The sequence below is a fragment of the Labeo rohita genome, chromosome 17, assembly GCF_022985175.1.
Source record: "Labeo rohita strain BAU-BD-2019 chromosome 17, IGBB_LRoh.1.0, whole genome shotgun sequence".
In the NCBI taxonomy this organism is placed as follows: domain Eukaryota; kingdom Metazoa; phylum Chordata; class Actinopteri; order Cypriniformes; family Cyprinidae; genus Labeo; species Labeo rohita.
Window position 1 is genome coordinate 5,183,860 of NC_066885.1, and position 17,426 is coordinate 5,201,285.

The 17,426-nt window shown below is 34.4% G+C and overlaps 2 protein-coding genes across 2 annotated transcripts in view; one reads left to right on the forward strand and one right to left on the reverse strand.

The window, feature by feature from the left end:
* Positions 1-57: 57 nt before the first annotated feature.
* On the reverse strand, positions 58-2,862 carry lft2 (lefty2). Its single transcript, XM_051133051.1, has 4 exons — positions 2,598-2,862; positions 852-1,095; positions 495-746; positions 58-385 (listed from the first exon to the last, which is right to left on the reverse strand). The coding sequence occupies exons 1-4, from the start codon at positions 2,860-2,862 to the stop codon at positions 58-60; spliced, it is 1,089 nt and encodes a 362-aa protein (XP_050989008.1).
* A 5,061-nt stretch (positions 2,863-7,923) lies between these two features.
* cdc42bpaa (CDC42 binding protein kinase alpha (DMPK-like) a) overlaps positions 7,924-17,426 on the forward strand; it is a 70,114-nt gene continuing 60,611 nt past the window's right edge. The window contains 1 exon segment of the mRNA XM_051133037.1: positions 7,924-9,035. Within this exon segment, the coding sequence (XP_050988994.1) occupies positions 8,858-9,035 (178 nt within the window). The 5' untranslated portion in view covers positions 7,924-8,857.

Sequence of the window (17,426 nt, forward strand, 5' to 3'; positions counted from 1 at the left end):
ACAATTCTTTTGAATTATAACATCACCTCTCATTTGAGAGCAAACCACAAGACCATCTCAGACTGGAGGGATTTTGTCCATGGAGCAGCCACACTTCTCAACAATCATATTTGGGAACTCTGCCACCTCGATTTCAGTATAATCTCCCTTTTTCACCAGGTACATCATGGGCAGGGGCGCGCTTTCCATCACCGCACAGGTCCTCTGCCCGTATCCATAATAACCACGCTTGGGCTGCTTACATCCTCCTGCGCATCTGAAAGCCTGGTACCCGGCCGGCTCAATGATCCAGTACTGAGTCCAGGTCAGTTCACGGAAATTGATGAAATGCTCCTCCCGGCAACACTTGCTGCTGTTTGGGCTGGAGTTACAGTTCCCCTGAGATCTGTTCACATTGAAATAGGATTTTAGTTGAGGAATATATGATTGACAGGTGTAAAGTTCAATGCAAGTCATGCAAACTAAATAATCTGCAGCTTAATAACAATACTCACCCATATTCATCCAGGTTTAAGGTGTAAAGCACAAGTTCAGGTGCACCCATATCTTTCTCCAGGGTGTTTTCTTTTGGATCTTGTGTGGCAAACCGCACTCTTTTGGCCATTTCAGCTGCATAGCTGCCTGGTCTCTCGCCCTCAGTCCATACTTCCAGATGCAAAGGTGTTTTCTTTTGGGATTTAGACCAGTAATGTATGGCCTGAGTCACATCAAAGCTCCTCCAGCCAGATTCATGGATGGGAACCAGTCTATAAAATAGTGAATATGGACATATAAGTTCCCATTCATGCAATATAAAATTAAAGATGAGTGCATTTATTTGTTTTTATTGTATTTTTGGGCATCTGATGTACCTTGAGTCAAGGAGTGATGTTCTGTTGGAGCCGTTTCCCAGAACTTCCACCCAGTAGATGCTCACTCTGGCGTTGTTAATGGGTCTGTGGTGTCTTCGCTCAGGTTTGGATGGATTCTGTGCAGCTGTTTGGAAAAGTTTCAGTTCGGCCATAGTGACCTCAGTGTTTTCTTGCAGTCTGGCCTCCATGTCAAACACAAGACGCTGACGGGTTGTATCAGAGTACTTGATTTCTCCTGTTATATCTGTCAAAAACAGAATACATTAGATTTTAATTTTATGACACATGCAATGTAAAAATGTTTTCATCTTAATGTTTTAGCAAGCTTTTTTCATATTTGGCATAATACTAAAAAAAAACTTGCTATGATGTTATACATTTTAACTTTGTCAACATTGTAAGGCATAAAGTAAGCAATTAATTAAAAATAATTTTAATTATAGAATTTGGCAACAAAGTTCATTAGTTGCAGTAGTTAATATGTACTCAATGAATACTTTCACAGCAATTGTTATTTTTGATTAATGTTAATTTTGACATATAAATACACTTTTAACATTAAAAGCTCTTTACAACAGTATATTTACAAAAATTTATAAATAATTTGTAAATGGTATTACTGTATGGTCCAGTTATTTTTTGCATTCATTATTGTTAGTTGTTAGTTCATAATACCAAATACATTATCTAATATTAGAATACAGAATATTATGCACAAATTTGTTACTGTTTCATTAAAAGTTAATTTCATTTTGCAAGTGTACTTTATGTATTTATGCTTTTATTTATTGGTTTATTTATTTATTTACTGGTCTATTTCAAGTATTTTTACACTATTTATGATTGCATTTTTATTTATTTATTATTTCTAAAGCATACACTACCAGTCAAAAGTTTTTGAACAGTAAGATTTTTAATGTTTTTAAAGAAGTCTCTTCTGCTCACCAAGCCTGCATTTAATTGGTCCAAAGTACAGCAAAAACAGTAAAATTTTGAAATATAGTTACTATTTAAAATAACTGTTTTCTATTTTGAATATATATTAAAACGTAATTTATTCCTGTGATTTTAAAGCTGAATTTTAAGCATCATTACTCCAGTCACATGATCCTTCAGAATCATTCTAATATTCTGATTTGCTGTTCAAAAAATATTTATCATTATTATTATGTTGAAAACAGCTGAGCAGAATCTTTTCAAGTTTCTTTGATGAATAACATTTTTTGAATAAAAAATGAATAAAAAACTTATAAATTATAAATGTCTTTATCATCACTTTTGATCAATTTAAAGCATCCTTGCAAAATAAAGGTATTAATTTCTACAACTTCTCCCTCCCTCCCAACTGTTTTAAATATTAATAATAATGATAATAATAAAAAAATCAGCAAATCAGCATATTAGAATGATTTCTAAAGGATCATGTGACACTGAAGACTGAAGTAATGATGCTGAAAATTCAGCTTTAAAATCACAGGAATAAATTACATTTTAAAATATATTCAAATAGAAAACTGTTATTTTAAATAGTAAAAATATTTCAAAATTTTACTGTTATTGCTGTCATTTGGATCAAATAAATGCAGGCTTGGTGAGCAGAAGAGACTTCTTTAAAAACATTAAAAATATTAATGTTCAAAAACTTTTGACTGGTAGTGTATATTAACGAATAATACAATTCAGAATACAATGTACAAATTTTTAAACTTTTTAACAGCTCAATTTCATTTTGCAAATGTAACCCACCTGCATTCCCATGGATTCCCCTAAGAATTCCCGCCAGACTTGGCAGGGATCTCCTCCTGCGCTTGTGATGGAGTTTCAGCATGGACAGATATTTGTTCTTGATGTGAGCTGGAATAACTAGATTGTCCAAATCTCTCTTCTGAATCCTGGGGAGTTCAGTTAGTCCAAGTTTTTGGAGCATGGCCTGCTTCATATCCTCATGGTCGAATCCCTCAGTGAATGAGATCACTGTGGCGCAAATGAACAGCTGGATGAGCAGAGCCATACTTGATGTAGTGATGCCAGTGTCGCTCTCTGATTGAATGAATGACTCTCTGAGTCTCTCAGGGTTTATATACAGTCGCCCCCCTCCCTCCCCCCCACCCCGTCTGGCTCTTCACACCTCTAACAAAGGGGAGACAACCTAAAAAAGACACCCTTCAAAGCCATGTCCCATTTAGGCCATCTATTGTTGTTCATGACTTTAGTTTTTCAGATGCATCTTAAATATGTTCATTATATATTTCTATATATTTTTTGAAAAATATATTTTTAAACAAAATTTAATTGTATCAAATTATAGATTATTTCTAAGGCATGAATGAATGTTTTTGTGGAAAAAGTTTAGCTTTTATTTATTTATTCTGCAACTAATACAAATTTTTTTTACACATTTTTAATGCATGCTTCAGTGTTTCGTTGCATTCTTTTTCTGCCTGTTTTTCTGTTTATGCCCTTCTACTTTCCAGCTTTAACCATCTTTGGTAAAAGCAGCAGTGTATTTGGCAGGGCAGAGGGAAGAGGAAAGTGTATTGAGAAATGCCCACCCCTGCTGTCCTACGAGGGAGAGTCATTATTCCACAAACAGAGGCAGTAAATCCAGGAGTGTGTTCAGGGATGTGGATTGGAGGGAGTTTCTCAAGGGGGTGATTATCTGTTACTATTGCAGGACTGCTCAGACCTCTTCTGTCCTGCCAACCTGGGACTAAAGTTACCCCAGTCTGTGTATTGTGTATTGGGGCCGCAGGTTGTCCTGGGATGTCAGACAATGACGGCACAGGAACGGCTGATGACGGATCACGTCACGTCAGACAGCTAAGCAAATTTACTTGCTACACAGCCACGTTTTCATGGTAATCGTGTTATTATCTGACGCTGTTTGTCAGGATGGGCAAGACAAGTATAATCCAATGTTTACGAATCAACATGGCTATTATTATTCCAAATGAAGTCAATAGCACTACAGATAAGCCACATTTTCTCTAACATAAATTTAAGACCTAAAATTCATACAGAACCTTAAAAAATGATTTTTAAAAACCTTTTGTATTAGTAATTTTTGCGCCTAATCCAAAAATAAAATAAAATAAAATAAATGGATATTTGAAAAACTCCAGCCATGATTGTAGTAAAAATAAAATAAAATAATAAAATAAATCTTCACTATATTTATGTATTTATTTATTTGTTTAGCAGTTTGATTTAGCAGTGATTGTATTTATTATTTTAGAGTTATTCATTTAATATTTCTAAAACATAAATTAATGAAATTAGTTTTTGTGAAGAACATTTAGCTTTTATTTTATTTTATTTTTGTAATGCAACTAATACAATTTTGTAAATGTAATTGCTGTCCTACAAGCTGACATAAGAATTTTAAAAAGTAATAATTTGTTGTAAAGACTTGTTAAAAATGCTAAATTTATGTGTTTACACAATTCCATCTCTGTCAAATCTTTCACCTGCACCTTAAAAGGTTTCCTTGATTAAAGACAATTAAATTAAATGCCAAAATAAAATGTGAAAACCAAACTGGATGTTTGAAAAACTCCAGACATGTTTGTAGTAAAATAAAATAAAATAAAATAAAATAAAATAAAATTTATTATTTTAAAGTTATTCATTTAATATTTCTAAAACATGAATGAAATAAATGTTTTTGTGAAGAAAACTGAGCTTTTATTATATTATTTTATTTTATTTTATTTATTTTTTGCAACGCAGCTAATAGAATTAAGTAAACGTAACAAGCTGACACACGGATTTTAAAAAGTAATAAGAATTTGTTGTAAAGACTGTTTACACTCTTCCATCTCTGTCAAATCTTTCACCTGCACCTTTTTATTTTTGTAGACCATTATACTTATTTTTTGGACTATGATAGCATTAAATATTATTAAATTATATTTAATTTAATAACACTTAATTTCAGTATGTTGTATATTTTAGTGATAAATTCTATACTTTCTGTCATTGTAAGATATTTCATGAGACAGTCCAGTTAAAATTGTATTGACCTTAATGTTTTGAATACACACCATCATAACAAAAGATCTTAGGCCTGAGACTTTCAATGACTCATTAGGCCAAACTATTATTTCTAGCTATAGACGGTTGTTTTGGAGGGTGGGGTGTTGCAATTGACTTTCTTTGATATCTCCACGCTGCAGATTCTAGCACATCAATTAATTAGATGATCTAGACTGAAAGTGGTATTTCTCATTTTCTACTTGCATATGAAAAGGGATCAGAGGGATTAAACCAACAATAACACTGTCCTGTATTTTAGCCCTTTTAATCAAGAGCCCCCAATAAACACAAAAGGTGTTAATGATGAGCGTTATAGAAGCTGTTCATTGAAACCAGCCCAGCTACACACATCAGATGTGCTCAATGTTTACTGCTATGATGGAGGGCTTTATTTGATCCACTATCAAGACTAATAGAAATGAAATTAAGCTATTCAGCCAGACAAACTGTTAATACACAGTCTGCTTTGACTTTCTATGCTTGAAAGTTGACTCTGCAGCACAGTTTGCCATAAACTGTTCATTCATTCATTCTCTTCTCAACTTATTTTCATGAATTCCATGCAAGCAATTAGAAAAGTAGTAAATAAATTACTGAAATGACCAGTAGGTGACGCTGCTTTACCATGTCTTATCAAGAAACGATTCCTAAATTGTCTGAACAGACTCTGAGGATTTTTTCAGCCCCGAGGGGGCGCCCTGGCATTTGCAGAATTGACCACAATGTAGTCCTGCACATTTCTATATGCTATACAGAGAGTCAACAGCATCACATTGTTATATCGTTTTTATTATTATATCATAGTAGCATATTTAATTTAATCCATTTTAATAAACCATTTCAGTTATTTCATCTCCCAAGGTTCAGCTTTATTTCATTCATTGTTGATTAATTTCAATGTGGTTGAAAAAGTGACTGCAGGTTGTGACATTGGCACCACTACTGTGTTTTTAAACCAGCAATAAAGTAAACTTTTTTGAAGTTATAATTAATTTTGAATACATTTTGTGACATTGTATACTTATTGTACTTGGACGTTCAGATATGATACTATTCAGTACTTTTCATTCCGTAAACATTTTTATAAATTGTCAAATGTGCCCTACATAATTTAGAACTTGCAATATTAGTTACTAAATAAAATAAAAATAAAAGTAAACATTTTTTGGGGATAGACAGACTAATTGAGGACAGTTAGATCATCTACACAACCAGTCAAAAGTTTTTGAACAGTAAGATTTTTTTAATGTTTTTTAAAGAAGTCTCTTCTACTCATCAAGCCTGCATTTATTTAATTCAAAGTACAGGAAAAACAGTACAATTTTGAAATATGTTTTTTAAAACAACTGTTTTTTATTTGAATATATTTTAAAATATAATTCATTCCTGTGATTTCAAAGCTGAATTTTTGGCATCATAACTCCAGTCACACGATCCTTCAGAAATCATTCTAATATTGTGATTTGCTGCTCAAAAAAAATTTATTATTATTATTATGTTGAAAACTGCTGAGTAGAATTTTCAGGTTTCTTTGATAAATAGAATGTTCAGAAGAACAGCATTTATCAGAAATAGAAATCTTTGTACAAATGTTAAAAATAAATGTCTTTATTATCATTATTGATCAGTTTAAAGCATCCTTGCTAAATAAAAGTAATTTCTATAATAAAAAATAAATAAATACTATTAATAATAAATTATACTGACTGTAAGCTTTTGAATGGTGTAGTGTACAATGTTATAAAAGCTTTTTATTTTAGGTAAATGCTGATCTTTGAATTTTTCTATTCATCAAAGAATCCTGAAAAAAATTAATGTTTTAAATATTGATAATAATAATAATAATAACAATAAAATGTTTCTTGAGCAGCAAATCAGCATATGTGACCCTGGACCACAAAACCAGTCATAAGTCGCTGGGGTATATTTGTAGCAATAGCCAAAAATACATTGTATGGGTCAAAATTATTGATTTTTCAAAAATCATTAGGAAATTAAGTAAAGATCATGTTCCATTAAGATATTTTGTCAAATTACTACTGTAAATGTATGAAAACTTAATTTTTGAGTAGTAATATACATTGTTAAGAACATTATTTGAAGAACTTTAAAGGTGATTTTTCTCAATATTTTGATTTTTTTGCACCCTCAGATTCCTGATTTATAAATAGTTGTATCTCAGCCAAATATTGTCCTATCCTAACAAACTATACATCAATGAAAAGCGTATTTATTCAGCTTTCATATGATGTATATCAATTCTGAAAAAATGACCCTTACGACTGGTTTTGTGATCTAGGGTCACATATTAGAATGATTTCTGAACGACCAAATGACTCTGAAGACTGGAGTAATGATGCTGAAAAAAAATTGATTTGATCACAGAAATAAATTACATTGTAAAATATATTCAAACAGAAAGCAGTTATTTTAAACAGTAAAAATATTACTCTTTTACTGTATCCAAATAAATCAAATAAATGCAGGCTTGGTGAGCAGAAGAGACTTCTTTAAAACATTAAAAATCTTACTGTTCAAAAACTTCTGACTGGTAGTGTATATAACCATTCTCAATACCACAAAAAATAATCTTAAAAATGAAAGTGTGAACACATGTGACCCCCAACCTGCCCCACCCCCTCCAAACACCCCACCTCCAATCCTAAATTCCCTGCTTAAGCAAAACAGCTGTTGCAGACGTGTGTATTTATGTATTTTGTCTGTAAACATGTGTATTTATGGATGCACATTTATGTTTTTGTTTATGTTTGTGCCTGTTTTAAAAGTCATCTGTTTCTATCCGTTGATAATGCATTTTTGTTTGTTTGTGTATATGTAAGTGTATTTGTTTAAAGTGTACGGGAGATTATCTATAGCTGTGTGTTTATGTAAATGCATGAATATATGTTCATGTGCATGTAGCCTGTGTATGTTTATTATGATGTGTGTCTGAATGTGAGTGAGTGAGTGAGTGAGTGTGAGCGAGAGAGAGAGAGAGAGAGAGAGAGAGAGAGAGACACTAGTCGCCATGTTTCTCCTCATCATTCCTGAAACACACTCAGCGGCGGCGGGCAGATGAGAGACAATCACCCCGTCACTCCGCATCCACACCTCCACCATCACCATCCTCCTCCTCCTCTTCATCGTCACCCCATCATCATCATCTGACGGACTTCATCCCGCGGGCAGGACTTACTTTTTGAGGAATTATTCTTGGGAAAAGGACTACGGAAAACTAAGCGACACTCAATCGGTGCCTTTGGGGAACTTCGCTAAACTCACTTTTTGCGGACATAGAGATATTTTATCCGTGTTTTATACACAAGTAACGCTTAAATATCACATTTGGGGGGCGTGTCATGTTATTCCTGTTTGTTTTGAGGAAAATTCCCTTTGAGGACGAGCTAAAATCGGTTAGCCTGCTAGCCAAACGTCTTTATTAGCCGGATCATTAGCATCAGTTATTTTAACCCGTTAAAGTTGAACAAACTGGGGGTGTTTGATAGTCTATATACATGACATGTTTTGACACTAGTAGTTGTTGATATTAATACACGATTTGTTGTATTTATATGAGAGAAAACTGGTTAAGATACATTGTGTCGCGGGAATGTTGTTAGCTCGTTAGCTTGAGTAGCTACAGAAAGGCACTTAAATGTAAGTTAATATTTACAAAACGCCAGAGAAACTCCAAGGAATTTTTAGATAAATGTCTTAAATTGTTATTTTTTTATTCCCTCATTTGGTGGTTTTGTTGATCTACATCAAAAGATGTAGTGAAAAGTTTTATTTGGTATGAAATTAAAATTAGTTTTGAGTTTACTGCAGTGTTGTGACTGCATTTCGCTGTCATAATGGGTGGGAGATATTTATAGCTATTTTACAGATCCCCTCCAAAGAGTTCTCGCGTATTTGGATCAATTTTAATAACATCACACTATATTTTTTTGGACTGACATTCGTTTGGAACCATGTCTGGAGAAGTGCGTTTGAAAAAGCTGGAAAAACTGATCCTGGATGGTCCTGTCCATTCCAATGGACAGTGTTTTAGTGTGGAAAGTCTTCTGGATGTTCTAATCTGCCTTTATGATGAGTGCATCAACTCCCCACTCAGAAGAGAGAAGAACGTTGCTGAGTTTTTGGAATGGGGTGAGTATAATGCTTTAAAAACATGTTTCCTAAAATCAGTGTATTTCATGCCCAGACCATTTTAGATCAATGCATTTAATGTTTAAACACTGTTAAATCAATGCATTTTATGTTTAACCAATATCAAGTAAATGCATTTCATGTTCAAGCCATCCTAAACCAATGCATTTCATGCTTAACCTGTAGTAAACCAGTGCATTTTATGATAAACCCATATCAAATTGATGCATTTCATGTTCAAGCCATCCTAAACCAATGCATTTCATGCTTAACCCATAGTAAACCAGTGCATTTTATGTTAAACCCATATCAAATTGATGCATTTCATGTTCAAGCCATCCTAAACCAATGCTTTTCAAGTTTAACCCATAGTAAACCAGTGCATTTTATGTTAAACCCATATCAAATTGATGCATTTCATGTTGAGGCTGTCTTAAGACAATGCATTTCATGTTTAACCCATAGTAGGCCAAAGCGTTTTATGTTTAACCCATGTTAAATCCATGCATTTTGTATTGAGTGTGTCTTAAACCAATGCATTTAATGTTTAACCCATAGTAAACCAATGCATTTTATGTTTAACTCACATCAAATCAGTGCATTTTATGTTTATTGCATCATAAAGTCATTTTGATTCAGTCATCTCATTATGGTCCCAACCCTAAGTTCAGTAGATGTTTGGGTGTTAAAGTAATCGTAAATAAGCATATTTCACTGTAGCTCATGCAACAAATGTCTTTAAGCCACATTTGGCAGCACTAAATCATAGGTGTGTGTACAGCCCTGAAAAAGTCAAGTAGCAACATGCTGTTAAATTCTGAGCCATCATACCAGCATGTTGAGCATGGGGCATGGATTGAATTTAACCTCAGAAAGGGAGTGTTTTATTGGAGTTTGATTAAACAGTGTCACAAACCATTTTGATTAATATGTACATGTGCTATCGAATGTCTTGAAGGGTTAGTTGTAAAATACTGAAAGAAATCTACTTGTGCCTGTGGCAAAGTGTTCTGACACCGAAGGTTGTCTTGGTAATTGATCAAACTGGTTCCCTATAGGAAAGGCTATGGCTGGTGAGTTTGTGTGTGAATAAGGTTGAAAAAGACCCCAGGCTATACGGTGTCATTCTCTATATGAATAACAACACCGCTGATGTCTGAAATGTGAAATCTCCCTCTTTTGTGTTAAACAAAAGGATTTTTCCAAGCATAGAATATGACGTTGACTTGTATGGTAGTAACGTTGTAAATGCATTAAATGAATAGTTCACCCAAAAATGAAAGTTCACCTTCAGGCCATACAAGATGTAGATGAATTTGTTTCTTCATGGGAACAGATTTGGAAAGATTTTTGCATTACATCAGTTGGTCTGCAGTGAATGCGTGCTGTCAGAATGAGAGTCTAAGCAGCTGATAAAAACACAGTAATATACACGACTCCATTCTATCAGTTAATGTCTGATAGAATGTTTGTAAAAAACAAATCCATCATTAATATGTTTAGAACTTTAAGGGTCTGTAATATTGCTTACTCCAGTATAAAAGTCACTTTGTCTGAATGGGGTGAGAATTATGCACAGGTCAAGCACTGTTTACAAGCAAAAACAGTTCTAAATAAATATGTTGGTGGATTTTGATGTGAGAGGACAACAGCAGATGAACTTGTTCACTGGAGGAAGTTTTATGGTTTATGGAATCACATTTTGGCCAGAAGCAACAGTTTAAAGTTAAAATGCCTTAATAATGGATTAGTTTCTTACAAACACACAGCTTTTCTCTTTACAAGATGTTAACTGATGGACAGGAGTGGTGTGGATTACTTGTGGCTAATTGTGATGTTTTAATCAGCTCTTTGGACTCCCATTTTGACGGCACCCATTCACTGCAAGTGACGTAATGCTACATTTCTCCAAAAATGTTCTGATGAACAAACTCATCTACATCTGTGATGGCCTGAGGGTGAATAAATTTTCCGTTTTGCACGAGCCATTTCTTTTAATAACTCCTGGGAACAATTATGAAGTGACCATCATGTGACTAAAATGTAACTGAACATATACAGTGCAGTGGGAAAAGTAGTTGCATTGTTTGAGTCTGTTTAATCAGACGTCTCCTGACCCAGCTTAACTAAAGAATATGACTTTAAACTCGTTACATTTTTAAGTTGAGCAGGAAATGACTTGAGCGCTACATCACATTCTGCCGTGAATGAACATAGTGTGCTGTTTGTTTGTTTATTTTGCGGCCTGACTTGCAGCTACCCTGAATGCTCTGAATTGTAAACATTCCTTCCCTGGAAACAGAAGTCCTGATGCACACAGTATATACTGAACAAATGTGGCGGAGCTTGAGAATAATAAACATCCACTAACAAAAAAGAAAGGATGATCGTATTTGTAGGGACTAGAATACAGTGTGACTCATTGATTCATTTCTTCCTGTCAGACTTAGTAAATACATTTATTTGCATATATTCTTCAGGCATTGTTACAATAATGAAAGGAATTTGTAGGCTCTTCACGTAATTGGTATATTCTTTAGTTATAAAACTTCAATTCTGCTTTTTAAGATGCTGTAAACAACTCTCTCTGTCGCATTAGGCTAAAATGATCCGTACACACCTTTCAGCCACAGGTTGGTCGGAGACAATGCCAGGACAAGCTTGAACTTGTGCCCAGATCATCAGCCAGATTTGTGTTATCTCTGTCAGGGTCTTGGGACGACCACATGCTTCAGATGGGGTGCTTTAATTTAGTTGTCGGACAGCTGACAGTTTTAGAGATGGTGCATTCAGCATACCAGACGTCATGATTTGATTTATAAAGTCAAGATGAGAAATACATAATGTATTTATGTTGAAATGTTTAGTTGGGGTTAAATAGTCTAGTCTAGTCTGGGCTGGTAACTGAAAGTTTGTAGGTTCAAACCCTACAAACTGTAGTCATGAGGAAAATGTTAACCTTAGGTTACCTCAAATTCGGTGTCAAAGTATTGTAGTGTATAATAATGATTTTTTACTTTGCATGCAAACACATTTTCCAATGCTTGTCAGCTTGTTCAATGTGGAAATCTATTTCTGTTTGTGTTTTTGACATTAGGACATCACAACAGTTTTATCGCATTTTCTGTTTATTGATGTGCATGTTAACCCTCAAAGCCCATTTTTGATAGTTATCAGGTTTTCTTTGTGTTTTTAAACACAAGCATTACTTGACTAATTAGTAATTAGTGTGCCGATTTCATGCTCTTTCTGCTTTCTCTACTGATGTGAAAGAAACCTAAAGACTTTTATTTTAAGCACATTGTTGGAATGTGCAAGTCACAGATGCCGTTCAGGCCCAACTGTTTGAAAGAAAAGGCTGACTCGGTCAACGGTGACTAACAACTATCCTCTGGTATTTGAAGAAGTCCCCCTGTGTAGTGAGTTTCTCTGGACAGCTGGTTTAAATTGACAACCTAGGCCGATTTATGTGGCTGTGCTGTCACAGCCCTAACATCATCTGCTTTTCCAGTGTTCTAGCTTTTATATGTGCTGGATAGGGTTATTTATGCAGGTTGGGTTTGCTGTCAGGTAAAACCGGTCTCATATTTCGGGATTAGGTTTGTATTAACTTGGGAGGTTTCTCGTATTCAAAAGTTAAAGCCTCCTCATCACGAGATTTTCCTTTATATTCTGTCCTTATTTGTATCTGTATTATAGCAAGTCAACACTTGTTTAGGAGTGTCATGCACTGTGATTGGCATGTCCAATATGATTTTAGGGATGGAAATAATCTTCTTGAATGTCCTGAATGGATTGGGTTTAGGACCAGACTTGTTCCTTCTTTGTTATTTGCTCTCTCGCAGATGCAAATGCTAGTGTAAACACTAGTAGTTGTTTTTTACAGAGTTCAAATCTGTTTATATCTTCAGAAAATCTGGCTAGCTTATGTTTGTTTTTTTGACCTAATATTATGGTCTTGTCTTTTTGAGATTAAACACAATTTAAATATTTTATCCTGATAAATTCACACCCTTAATTGTTACATTTTTAAGGTAAACCCTGTAATCATTGCATTAACTTGCGTTACACATTAAATCAGCATCTACAGGTTCTGTTGACTTGGTAAATGTCAGATTTGTTATGTTTCATTATTGATTTCAGATTTTTAACTAGTGCTTTTCTAGTTATTTTTGTACCTTGATCATTTTATTTCAGTTTATGAAATACAGTTGAGGTCAAAATGAAAATTATTTTACCAAAATAAAAGGGATCATACAAAATGCATGATATTTTTTATTTAGTACTGACCTGAATAAGGTATTTCACATAAAAGACATTTACATACAGTGCACAAGAAAAAATAATAGTTAAGTAAAAGTTAAGTAAAAATTACCATGTTCAAAAGTTTACATGCGCTTGATTCTTAATACTGTTGTTACCTGAATGATCCACAGCTGTGGCTGTTTTTTGTTTAGTGATAGTTTTTCATTAGCCCCTTATTTGTCCTGAACAGATAAACTGCCCACTGTTCTTCAGAAAAATCCTTCAGGACCCACTTTGGTTTTTCAGCATGTGTGTATTTGAACCCTTTCCAACAATGACTGTATGATTTTGAGATCCATCTTTTCACACTGAGGACAACTGAGGAACTCATATTTGACTATTACAGAAGGTTCAAACACTTACTGATGCTCCAGAAGGAAACACAATGTCTTAAGAGCCGGGTGTGAAAACATTTTGAATTTGAAGATCAGGGTAAATTTAACATATTTTGTCTTCTGGGAAACGTGAGTATCTTCTGTAGCTTTTAAAGGGCAGTACTAAATGAAAAAATATGATGTTTAGGCAAAATAAGAAAAATCATTCTGTTCAAAAGTTTAGACCCCTGGCTTAATGCATTGTGCTTCTGAAGCATCAGTGATTGTTTGAACCTTCTGTAATAGTTGCATATGAGTCCCTCAGTTGTCCTCTGTGCGAAAAGATGGATCTCAATATGATACATTCATTGTTGGAAAGGTTCAAATAAACAAAAATGCAGAAAAACCAAAGCATTTGTGGGACCTGAAAGATTTTTCTGAAGAACAGCAGCCAGTTAAACTGTTCAGGACAAGCAAGGAACTCATGAACAACTATCACTAAACAAATGAAGCGTTTCATGCATATGAAGTAACACTACAGACATTGAACGAAAGCTGAAGAGGTCTGACTATTTATTCTTCACCCAGACATTTCACAGTGAAAATGCTCTTGATGTTGGAGTCGAGTAGAGCAGGTTTGAACACGGCACGCGCTTACGAGTATATCTGAGGTCTTTCTGCACTCTGGCTTTAAGCGCTTCTTTCCCTGTATGGAAATCATGTTTTAATGATCCTGCCAGTGTCTTTGCCTTTATATGGTCTCCTAATGCTGGTCTCTTGGGTATTGCTGGAGATAGATGGTGTGGTGCATTTGATTTGCAGCTCTGTGTCCTCTTACGCTGGAGACCGTGACAGTGATATATACACAATGAGCTTTCTGCATTCAGATCTTTAATGAACACCGACCCGTGCTGCAGTTGTTTTGGACACTTTGGAAACCGTGTAGGTTCTTCTTAGGAAGGCTTGACCTTTAAACTGAGCTTTATAAATAGACTTTATACACTTTCCCTGTTTGATGTATTGGAGGCCATGATGGCAGTTCCAGGTGGTCTGTTTTCCATCCGTTTCTAATGCCCTGTAAAAGGATGCTCATGGTAACATTTGATATTCACAGAGTTGTTTACATGGAATCTCGCTCATAGCCACAAAGGTATGTGTGTAGGTTTCGTATCAACAACTCGGTCGCCTGACATTTTGGCTAGTGGAACTTGTCCTGTGCAGCTTGTGCAGGAAATGTTTGGTCTTGTTTGCTACATATTAGGTCATCTGTTGCGAAGGACGTAATTTTCATTGTGATATTGCGAAATATAATCAATATATGTCATATCTTTCTTACTAAGTAGTTGTGTGTTGATAGACTGATGTAATGTTGATGTAAGTATACAAACATTAACCTTCCTGCTTTTTGGAAATTGGCATTGGATGTTTCAATGTTTTTAACCAGCAAGAGCAACAGGCAATTTTGATTGTCACTTTGTTTCTAGTATGATTTTCTAGGTAGTTCCAGTGAAGCCACATTGATCCAGAATCCACATTAAGCCGCCGTAGTTTTCTCTCATTTTCATACTCATTGTGGATTCATCACTAAAATATTGTTGCAATGCAGTTAAGATGAGCTAAATGCCTTGATCAAATGATAATTAATTGATCAGAAGTTAAAAATAGCATCCAACCCAGATCTTTAACCACTAGTCAACACCAGCCATGAACTATTGTTGCCTTCTGTTGTTTTAAAGCATGTTAGTTACATGTTTAGAGCCTCTTGCTGTTTGTTAGTAAAGAAACCGCACACTGTTGCCAAAGGCATGACAGTAAATACACATCCTAGTCAGGTGATTTCAACAAGAGCGTGGAATCTGGAGTTGCGTGTTTGACGAGAGAGCTCATATATATACTGTATTTTCTAAAGTTGTTTCCATAGAAGTGTGGCAGCACCATAAGTGAAGGATTTTCGTGTTGCAAAATGGTTTTCAGTTTCTCTCTCACCCATAAAAACAAATTGGATTGGATAACCTCTTAAGATTTGAAATGAGAAACGACAATATTGTTGTTTACTTAATAGGCGCTGATATGTAAAAATGGGCTGTCATATATTATCTACTCATGGTTTTGACATCATAGGCCTTATAATTGCTACATGAGCACCTTAGTTTACATGAATGGTCTAATGGGGTTGTTTATTTCATATTGTTTGGTAATTGTAATGAGAACAAGCAACATTTATTTCTATTTTAGGTTGAAGTGTTTTGTTAAAAACCAAGTGTGTTTATAACTCTTGGAGTTCACTTTGGTTTTCAGCTAACTACATCAGGTTTTTTTTATTTTTTAGGGTTAACTGAACTGCACAAGGCTCACTGTCTGAACGAGAGACTGGATTTAATGCAGTCCAAGTGAAAAGAGATCTGTCTTTGTGTCTGATCTCCAGTGCTGGCAGTCATGAACTCAGTGTGACTTTCATTGGCCCATACAGAGTTCATTCATAAGCAGCACACAGCGTTGTAGCTGTATGGTCTTACTTAAGTAGAACGTAGTAGCCTTTCCTTATTATACAGTGATTTATAGGTTACCTGTTTCTTTTATGGACTCATATAGATTTATTCATTCTTTTGCATGTGTAAAATCTGCTGCCGTGATGCGAAGATGTTCTGAATGGTTGCTAGGGTGTTCAAGAATGATCTGAGTGGTTGTTAAGGGGGTTCTGATTCTGAATGGTTGCTAGGGTCGTCTAGGATGTTCCAGGTGGTTGCTAGGTGGTAAATTACTGGTCCCCCTTTTATGTGGGGCTTATAATTTCTGCGACGCAGTAAACGCAGATGGAAGCATGGAATCCAGTCATAAAAGTGGATTTTACTGTATAAGGCTGAATTTGACAGAATTTGGCCAGTTTGGGATAAATAAATCAGAAGTAGGTCAGTATACTCAAATCATAAGGCGATATAGACTAGTGTTTGTGAATATTAAGCAGCAAAAAATATTATTTAAATATGAACCTGCATGTTCTACGTGTGTCTGTTTTAATGAAAGGCGCAGACGTGTGGTTTTGTTTACTAGTACTTGCATACTAAAGTGCACGTGACGCTCATGGTGTTTTCAGCCTCTGCCACCTCAATATATGAGTACATGAACACATGACCATAATCTCTAAAACTGCTCTGAGACTCATTTTATGAGCATTGTAAAGTTTCTTTTGAGAAAACCTATCGTAGTGTCAGATAAAAACAGAAACTAAAAGGTCTTTACAGCAACCCGTCAAAATAAAATTTCGGTTTGACTTAAAGGAACTGTGACATAAATATATTACTTAATGTAATGATAGTACTAGTACTACTATTAATAAAATTATTAAAACATTATTTTTAAAGGAATATTTACCAGAAATATTATTTACTAGAGTTTGTTTACAAGACAAATGTAAACTTGTACGCAACAGTATTTCGGAAATAAATAACATCTTTGTAAAAATCAATTAATATGATATGCTTATGATTATTAAAATTTAATTAAACCATAAAAATGGAATCCAGAAAATTAATGAAAAACACAGTTTGGTGTAATTTGAAGAAACTGTGACAGAAATATCATACTTAATGTAATGATAGTAGTAGTACTACTACTAATAATACAATTATTTTTAAAACCTTACATTTTTAAAGAATATTTACTAGTTTATTTACCAGAAAAATGTAAATACACACACACGCACACACAAAAAATATTTAGAAAATCAATGAATTAATTTTTATTATTACGATTTAATGAAACCGTTAAAATG